The sequence below is a fragment of the Octopus bimaculoides genome, chromosome 5 (assembly GCF_046866305.1).
Source record: "Octopus bimaculoides isolate indiv1 chromosome 5, ASM4686630v1, whole genome shotgun sequence".
In the NCBI taxonomy this organism is placed as follows: Eukaryota; Metazoa; Mollusca; class Cephalopoda; order Octopoda; family Octopodidae; genus Octopus; species Octopus bimaculoides.
The window spans coordinates 19,795,176-19,805,598 of NC_142932.1; the positions used below are offsets into that span (position 1 = coordinate 19,795,176).

Sequence of the window (10,423 nt, forward strand, 5' to 3'; positions counted from 1 at the left end):
GCCCCCTCCCGCAAAATTTTGGGACTTGTGCCCAGAGTAGAAAAGAAATGAGTAAAAAATAAAAGATGTGTGTGTATGTAAGATTCCTTGTGTTTTAAGAAATTTGGTGACCAATAATTATATGATTCCTTTTCTAGCATGATTTCTACGATTCTCTTACTGATGAGGAACCCACTGATGTTGATGCTCCTCTTGAAGAAATTGAGAAGACACTTTACAGGTATTTTTATCATTATGTCATATAATCATATCTACACTATATATACAGGGTGTCCACAAAGTCTGGGTACATGGGGATTAACACATACTTTAAAAAATTATTATTTCTTCTAGTTAAATGTTTATGTTATGATTTTATTTACTCCATGTACCCAGTCTTAATGGACACCCTGTATATACATATATATATATATATATATTCCTCTTTACTACTACGTATCTCGCTTTACCCCTCTCGTTCTTCCTCTGTTACTACTACGTACCTTTTTTTCCCCCTCGTATTTCCTCTCTTTCTCCTTTCCCCTGTTGCTCACCTATTCTTCTACTTCCTCCCTTTGTTTCTCCCTCTACCACTCTCTCTACCGGCATGGTCACATGCTTCCGGTCAATAATCCTTTCCTTCCTTGGCTTTCGCCAAGCAACGCACACACCACTTTGTCTCTCTCGGGTTCGTGCCTCATCGCGTTAATACACACATAATTTTTCTCGTCTGGCCGTAAAGCCTTTTCTGTTTGTTTTTTGTCCGTCACTACATTCCTCCATGGCTAGATTTAATTTGCGTATACAAATTTAATCTGCGATCCATGGGACGAGCCATTTTAACGATGCGTCCTGCCCAAGCTCGTCGAAACGCCGGTGTTAAAACATGGGTAGCTGATGAAGTAGAATGTTCTCTATGTGGCTCGTGTGTTCTCGTCTACGTTTGTTTGCAATGTCCTGTACCCAGATATGCACCTATACATACAGGTGGATGTCGGTATGCACATACCTGTACGTATATGTGCATATACTCATTTACTATTTGTTTATATATATATATATATATATATATATATATGTATATAGGGTTTTCGAGCGAGATCGTTGCCAGTGCCCCTGGACTGGCTCTTGTGCGGGTGGCACATAAAAGACACCATTTCGAGCGTGGCCGTTTTCGTGCGGGTGACACGTCAAAGCACCCACTACACTCTCTGAGTGGTTGGCGTTAGGAAGGGCATCCAGCTGTAGAAACTCTGCCAAATTAGATTGGAGCCTGGTGTTGCCATCCGGTTTCACCAGTCCTCAGTCAAATCGTCCAACCCATGCTAGCATGGAAGGCGGACGTTAAACGATGATGATGATGATGATGATGATGATATACACACACACAAAGACACACATATATCATCATCGTTTAACGTCCGCTTTTCATGCTAGCATGTGTTGGACGATTTGACTGAGGACTGGTGAAACCGGATAGCAACACCAGGCTCCAATCTAAATTTGGCAGAGTTTCTACAGTTGGATGCCCTTCCTAACGCCAACCACTCAGAGAGTGTAGTAGGTGCTTTTACGTGTCACCTGCACAAAGGCCAGTCAGGCGATACTGGCAACGGCCACGCTCGAAATGGTGTCTTTTACATGCCACCCACACAAGCCAGTACAGGGGCACCGGCAATATATATTCTCCCACTTGCAATAAATATCAAGTGCAAATAAACCAGCTGGAGATGTCCTAGGGTTAAAAAAGCAGTATCATCATCTCTTAGAGAACATCCATATTGAATGGCAATAAACACTATCTCCATATACATATATATTATTCTTATACAAGAATGTTGTTGACAGGAACTTCGAAGTTTCAGTCAGCTAAGCCATCTTTGGACTGCAGTGCATCATCAGATTGCTGTGTCTTTACATAGTCTCTGTTGAGTTAGTCATCTGTGGATGTTTTGGGTTTGAATGGGGAAATGTTATGGGAAGGAATTTTGCAGACATTTTTTATTTGTTAGATTTTGGGGTTATGTTATTGTTTACAATTTATTAATGCATGAAGAACTTTGTAACCAAGCCTGTAGGTTTTTCTATTGTTAGGTAGGCACAAGGTGTGGCAGTATTTTTATTGCTTTTGGTTTTATTGCATTTAATCACCAGTCCTCAGTCAAATCGTCCAACCCATGCTAGCATGGAAAGCGAACGTTAAATGATGATGATGATGATGATGATGATGATGTACAATACATACACTTTTGACAATCACTGCTTTCTTTCTTTGCTTGTCTTACTACTGCTTCCTGTCTCTCCTTTTACACTTTTCTGACAAGTTGTATAATTTACCAGCACACTGTATATCACAAGTTCCTTATTTTCTTATTTTTCACCTTCCTTGTTTTAAATATAAAAAATTCATGAGTCTGTCTGATCAATAGAGATGTGATAACTAAACTTTCACAATTTTTACTGTTTAGATATACCGAAAAGAAATTCGAGCAAGTGAAAGTTGGTGAATTCTCTAAATCTGACTTGGCCACCGATGTAAGATATCGCTTTTGTTTTGTCTTTCATTTTTTTAAATATTTTCTTTATTGTTTTGCCATAAATTTATTGTGCATGCTATATTCAATGATACATTGGCTGGCTATTGCTAGCTATATCCCCGGACTAAGCTTTAGGAAATAAGGTGTATTATCACAACTTACTAAAATTTGGAGGAGATTTATGTTCTGCATCTATTAATGGGACCCTGATCTGGGAGTCCGAGGGTTTTGGGAAGTGTGGAACCACCTCTTAGCTACTATTCTTCCCAGATCTACTCTAGCCTGGAGTAGTAGCACCTGTTAGGTCCCAACAATAGGTCAAATAGCATGTAACCACCTGGAACAGGGTACATCAAAATCATGGGATGCAGCATGGTGGATGTGAACTATTTCAGCAGATGAATTTATTGAGTCAATGGCAAATATCAGTGGATGCTAAGTGGATGAATAGACAACTAACTGTCAATAACTAGGATCAACCAGTTCAGTTATCCAGTTACTGTTATCTATAGTTGTGGTATGCCCAGATATTTCACTTAGCAAAAGACCAATGTGACTAAATTTCATACCTCATTGTTCAATTGAGACAGCTGGTGTCTAGGTAAGCTACCTGACCTGGATGGATGCACTGAGGAGGGATGAAGAATTGATTGACGGGTTCCATGAGAATAAAGGTCAACTTCAGAGTATTTGAAGAGGAAATCAGCCATACCTAAACCAGTCACTTTGTAGGGTTTCACTGATCAAAGGTAATGAGTGTTTGTGCATAGAGGGGGACATGCATTCACGTGTGGGTGTATGTTAGTTAATGTCTGCTCACAAACCTGAAGCAAAGTTGCAAGCAATGAATATGGTGACCATATCTACCGAGGAAGGGAAAAGAGTGTCGATAATAGAATTTTGTGAAATTGGTAGAAATTTCTCAGCAAGTAAGGCACAAAAGACTGGCTGTAATTAAAGTGTTGAGAATAGTTCCCACATACACATGCATCATACAGTCTACCTTTTACTCTGAGCAAGAGGCCTTTGTCACCAGCAGAGGTAGGAGCTCTCTGAACTTTGCCCAGGCTATTCTATAAGGAACTGAGATATCACTGTGGTAGGCCCCTTGACTCCACAGACCTTCACAGTCGGTCTTGTCACCTTAATGCTGGTTGTTTCACCCATCACACCAAGCTAAACAACCATTAAGTAAGCCCTGGCTTGGGTTAATATCCCTTCGGTTCTGGAGCCAATGGGATTATCCAGAAGTGATGGTAAAAGACCATATGGTCTTACCCTTTGACCCTGGGTAAGGAGGTAGGTGCTTCATCTGGGATGTCGCTGTCTGTGATTCCTTTGCTCCCTCCCATATCCCAGATACTGCAGTAAATGGGTGGGTCACTCCTTCTGTAACTGAACAGAACGAAATCCTTAAGTATAGAGCTCTGTCAGTGAATTATTTCTTCCAGCCTTGGCATTTGAGATATCTGGATGGGGTTGGGCTGCTAACGGCGAAGTTCTTATCATTGTTGATGGCGTGCCTTACTGTGATGTCAGTGATGCCCATGAGGATGCTTGGCTGTTCCAACGGCTTAGCTTCACCATTACCTGTGGTAATGCCATGAGCACACTAGCTTGTTCCAGTGGGTTCCATTGAACTTTGTGCTGTGTGACTAGTTTATCTTTCACGTTTTATTTTTGGCTTTTCTGTTATTTCACTTGTTTTCTTTTTTTTCTTGTTCCTCTTTTTCCATATTTTTCTCATAGTTTCAGATTTATATCTTTAATGTTGTTTTGTATTATAAATGTATCATTATATATACATGTCATATTCCAATAAAAGTTATTTCATTTAAATATATATATTTGTGTGTGTGTGTGTGTGTGTGTGTGTGTGTCTAGTAAACTGAATACAATTACAATACTCGACCACTTTTTGCTACATTGTATATGTATGTCAAGTAGTCAACAATACAATAACCACTTCAAATAACTTGTAGAAATATGATTAGTAGTATTATTTGAGTTAGATGCTATATATCCATCCAGTAATATAGGACATTAAATTTTCTTGTGTGTCTTGTTTCAATATTACTAATAATAATAACAATATATAAACTAGCCATGGTTAAGGTATTCAGTTTATGATCATGAGATCATGAGTTCAATTAGTGGATTGGATGGCATGTGTCCTTGAATATAAAGCACATTATTTCACTTTACTTCATTTCTACTCAGTTGTAAATGAGTACTAGCTGCATGCTGGTGCAACTCTGTCTCTCTGCTGTCAGGCCCACAATGGAGTACTGCTCCCATGTCAAGGATGGTGCTGTTACTGCACATGCCAACATCGTGGACCACATTCAGAGGAGGGCCACTCAACAGATTGATATTCAATCACTATCAGATATGCTCCAACCTCTGGCCCATAAGTGTACTTGCCTCCTCTCTCAGTCTTTTCTGTTGTTACAATAGTATTCTGTTCCTCAGAGTTGGCTGATCTCATACCTCCTCCTTGCAGGAATCCCAACCAACTCATCACTTGACCTCTTGTCACCCTTGTTGCCTCTAGGGCCTTGCACTAACCACTATATTCAGTCCTTTCTCCCCAGGAAATTATCCCTTTGGATAATGTCCTGCTCATGTACTTTTTGCTGGTGTTAACCTGCAACAGTTTAAACAACATTAACAGCATCAAGTTCACTAATTGTTAAGGGCTTGCAAAGCTTATGGGTACTGCCCTTTCTGACTCAGCAAGTTTAAAAAAATAATAATAGAGAAGCACCCAGCAACCAGGTGTTTAAGTGACTGGACTCCCCATTTCAATTAAACTGTAATGCTATAAAAATTCAATTTATTTATACTAAATTCATTAAATATTTATCCCTTTCTGTAGGATGTGTTCCTTGTTTATAATGGTAAAGGTGCTATTGTCTGGATTGGTGAAACTGCTTCATCTTCAGAGAAAAAGAATGGCATCCCCTATGCTCATGTAAGTATATGCATTTATTTCATATTTGCCAGAATTTTCAAAATTGATCATGATTATCATCGTTTTATCATCTATTTTCCCATGCTTGCATGGAAATAGATGGAATTCATTGAAGCCTGATGACTTTCCTGTCAGCAATCCTCACTTTTTTTTTTAATAAGCAAGATAATATTCCCTCATGACTCAGCTTATTTTCATGGAAGATTGCAAATGAATGGTGCCATTTATATGACCGACATTCATTTACATGAATCGATATTATCAAGAAGATGTGGAAAGACCCCACCACATAATTCTATGAGGTATGAACTCATACAAAGTTTGAATTGTTTCCAAAGGTATTTTTCTCCATTCTTCAGTTAAAACAGTCTCCAGTTCTTGTAGTGATGATGGTGAAGGAGATCAACTCCTTGTTTTTTCTAAAATGTACCATAGATGCTCAATAATATTGAGATCTGGGGACTGTGGTGCCCAGATAAGATGTTCAACTTCACTAGCATGTTCCTCGTGCCATTCAGTAACAATTTTAGCCGTGTGAATTGGTGTATTATCATCCTGAAAGATTGTTTTCTTTCAGAAACAGTTCTACTACCATAGGATGAATTTGATCAGATAAAATACTTAAATAGTCTTGACTATTAATTCTGCCATGAAGGGAAACCAATGGGCCAGTGGATTTCCAAGATATAACCTCCCAGAGCAAATCAAATAGCTACTTGGTGTTTATGAGAATAGGGAGATTAAAGCTAAACTTAATTCATTGATACTTCAAAGTAAATTATAATAACAGTTACTCAAATTCATATCTGTTAACAGTTATTTTTAATACTTTTCTCGCTGTATTGCATGTTCATTTCTTTTTTGCATCTGTGATTTTATTTTTGATCTTCTATATAAATGAAGATATTTCCTTCGTTTTGCTGCTTTTCTTTCTCTGAAATGAGAAGATACATTGCAGAACTAGTGTAGATGAAAATTTAGGGTTTGTGCTTGACTGTTGAAACACTGAAGCCCCTTTCTTAATGAAACAATTACAGGAGAAGTTTGAACAAAGACCTATGCCTAATACCCATTGCTTTAAAGGTACTTGACATGCTACTATTTTTCAAAGTTTGTATGGCTTGTGAGAGCCTTGCATACCACATTCAGAGCTGCTCTGAGTAATGTTAGCAATGGAAGCAGAGAAAAATTAAGCATGTAGGAATGGGAAATTAGACATAAAACTGACGCTGATGATTCTCTTTCTAATCTTTTCCATTTCTCTTTCAAATCTTTTTCCAATTCAATTTTCTACTCTTTATTTTCAGACATTCTTGAATGATGCTGGTAATCCTCAATGTCCAATAACAGTAACCAAGGAAGGACTTAAGTGTTCCGCTCTTGAGATTGCACTTTGTGCTTAAGCACCACTGTATCCCGTCTTTCACTCTTAATCTTTTTCTTTTGTATAACGTTCAATCTTGAATTACAATATTTACTTCTAGTAGCTAATCATGTTACCTTAATTACTTACTAACCAAAATATATAAGCAATAAACAAACTACATCTAAACCAGCACTTCAGTATTCCTACCACCTTTTCAAATATAAATAATCAACTTCAAGCAATTTATTAAAATGCATTCTGTGTTATACAATACAGATATTACACTTTCAACGACATACACCTTGCCTTAAATATAATAGACAACTGAATACAAGTTAGTGTTTGTTAATTTTTTTTTTTTTTTACTACTACTTTATAAGCATAACTAAAACCTTTTCTCAGCTCTTTGTAATACCAATAATGTTAATATATTTCCATTACACTGTAAAATGACAATTAAATGTTTCTTTTAATAATGAAATAAAGTGACATTTGAAATACTTTGGAGATTTTTTAAAATTTTTTAAAAGTATTTTTTAATCATTTTTATATTTATTTACCAAAGCCTATTTCCCTTAGGTGGGGGTAGCCACAACAAAACACACACTAAGCATTTCATTCATTTCCCAGCTCAGAGGTGAACCCCGTCCTATGCTTGGGTCAAGGCATAGAAGGCAACCCCGCATATCAGCAGTGGGGCCCGACAGTATATGCTGGTTTCCCCTATCGCATCATGCTGGTACCTTACCCTTTTGAGCAACATCAATTCACTCATCCCTTCACAAACACTCTCCAATCTTATTAACAAACTCTCTTGCCTCTCTCACTCCAACACTAACCACCAAAGCTTTCCTCACTCCATCCATCCACACAAACTGAGGTCTGCCTCTGGTTCTGCTACCTACCACTTCTGCCTTCATCACTCTCCTTACCATCAGCTCCTCACCCATCCTCTCCATGTGGCCAAACCACCTCGACACTCATCTAGCCATTCTGGTACATAGATTTTCTCTCATTCCAGCTCTCCTTTGTGCCTCCTCATTCCTCATCCTGTCCATCTGTGTCACACCAACCATAGTCCTCAAACACATCTGGTGATGATCTCTTGATTGTCAAGCATAATCTCTAGGGAAATGTGAAGCCAGGATAAGAGTCAAAATTTAAAGATATAAACTATTAATCACATATGATTCTATGGTACAAACTTTCTAAATTAATTCTTCCATTAAAATTTCATATTAATTTATGCTCTAAACATCAAGGGATAAATGACAGTGTCATCTTATTAAATTCCTAATTATTTTTCTCAAAATTAATTGAAACAAAGGTAATATATTTTAAACAGAAATATGGTAAGCAAAAGGACTGAAGTACACTTAGAAGCCATCTGAAAACAAACATGATTGTGTGTGTGTGTGTATAAGATCTATTCTTAACAAAATAAAAATTGCTCTTAGATATAAGCATCAAACAACAGTTTTACTGAAGGGAATCAGATTTCTAAAATATAGAACAGGACTCAAATCATATTTATTATTTGTAAGGCAAATCCTTTTATTTATTTTACTGCTCAGTCTGGAAGGGCTATATCCATGATTCTTTACTGGAGTGAACAGTATAGCCTTCCACTAGGCAAAGGCATGGAGTCTTTGAACCTGCGGAGAGCATCTTGTTCAGCCCACTACATCTGCGGTTGACTTGGGTCACATAGCAGGAATCTCAAGAGTAATTGAAACAGCTTTCATGATGTAGAAGCTGCTTTACTAAGCTCTTTCACAGTTTAAATGACCAAAAAATTGATTCACTTGTTAAGTTGTATTTCAGCGAAGTATTTTTCGGCAGATATTATATTGTTCTATTTAGAAAGTGAGACTTAAAGAATTTAATGTGTGCATGGTGGTAGTATAAATAAGCTTAATGGTGTCAAGTTTGACAAGGTTAAATACTAATGTACTGGATGCTGTATGTTGACAAAAATTCTTAATTCAATGTAATTTCAGTCTTAGAGAGAAGGCTAACAAATACCCAGCAGTAATTGTTGGTGAGCCTCAAAAGAAGGGAGATAATTTTAAAAAATTAAGAATTAATTTCTTAACCCCTTTAGCATTCTGATTATTTTGTCAAATGTAATGCTTGCTTATTCACACTGTTTTGAATTAATAATGCATTACCTAGTAGCTTTGAGATTTTGATGATGTAGTTGTTTAATTTTAGAATGGCATTGTAAGGAATATTTGGGTCAGATATGGCTAGTTTAAATGCTAAAGGGTTAAAGTTAGTTTATGTACTTAAGGGAAAAGCTGATCATTGTTTGAAGGCAAGGGGAACAACTGTGGATATATTTACAACAATTTGGTGGAAATGTGACTCTGGTTAAGAAGTTTGCTTTGCTACCATGTGGTTTTGAGTTCAGTGCAATTTTGTGGCATCCTCAATACATATCTTCTGTTACAGCCTCAGACTAACCAATGCCTGGTGAATGAATTTGGTAGGTAGACACTGTGGAAGCCTGTCATGGATACACACTTTTGTGTGTGTGTGTGTGTGTGTAATGCACCTGCAACCACTTGACAACTTGTGTTTGCTTGTTTGTTCCCATAACTCAGTGGTTTGGTATAAAGACACTATTCAAATAATACCAGACTTTGGAAATAAATACCAGGGCCAATTTGTTCAATCAAAAGCTTTAACAGTGGTGCCCCAGCATGACCACAACCAAATGACTGAAACAAGTAAAAGAATAAACGAAGAAGAAAAGGGTTATGAATAAATCTTGTGACAGTATGTATTGCACAATTGAAGAAAAGCAATAAATTGTGCTAAGGGAAATACTGACTTAAGAATGTGAACTTGAATAAGTAAGTTACGGTGTGATGGCATGAATATCTCACAAGAAGAAAAAAGAAAAATAAACGAAAACTGCAATTGAAATTTCCCTCTAAGCTAGTGGCAACTAATAGTGACCCTTAAAAGAAAGGGGAGAAAACTTGAAGAAATTCAAAATGTTCGTATTAACCAGTATAGAAGTCATGCTTTTCAATTCTTAAGTGCAGAAAAAAATTGCCCTGTGCCTAATGCAGCTGTATTATAGATGAAAGACTAAGTATTGTAGACTATGGAACCAAATTAGCATAAGTACATTTGACACAAGAATTGTTACAATTAATATATTGAAAACTAGCCAAAATATCAGTCCTTGAGCACGTACTTAAGAAAAATTGTCTATGGCATGTCGGCAGTTAGGTGGAGAGATCATATCACTTCCTTTCACCTCCACTTTTTTTTTTTTGGTGATTTTTCTACTTTTGGCGGATGAAACATTTGTATCACTCAGATAACAACCCATGGGTTTGTGTAGTCATTGCTGGTGAGAGTTTCACAAGGCTGGAGTGCAAATCGTACCTCAACCACTTCAAATCACCTTTTACAACATGCAGAGGAAACATTGGGTCTCTTCTTTGACATGCTGGTTCCTACACAGTAAGGAATAAATAAATTGAATAAAGGACTGTGTAGCCAATTTAAAGCAGTGGGCCTTCAAAGAAGATCATCAAAAGCCACAAACGA

At 37.2% G+C, this 10,423-nt stretch overlaps 1 protein-coding gene across 1 annotated transcript in view; it reads left to right on the forward strand.

Annotated features, from left to right (window-relative positions):
- LOC106871273 (gelsolin-like protein 2) overlaps window positions 1-7,356 on the forward strand; it is a 78,271-nt gene extending 70,915 nt beyond the window's left edge. Inside the window, exons 11-14 of the mRNA XM_014917636.3 lie at window positions 138-220; window positions 2,448-2,514; window positions 5,395-5,490; window positions 6,798-7,356. Of these exons, the coding sequence (XP_014773122.1) occupies window positions 138-220; window positions 2,448-2,514; window positions 5,395-5,490; window positions 6,798-6,893 (342 nt within the window). The 3' untranslated portion in view covers window positions 6,894-7,356. The remainder of the gene's footprint in view (window positions 1-137; window positions 221-2,447; window positions 2,515-5,394; window positions 5,491-6,797) is intronic.
- Window positions 7,357-10,423: the final 3,067 nt, after the last annotated feature.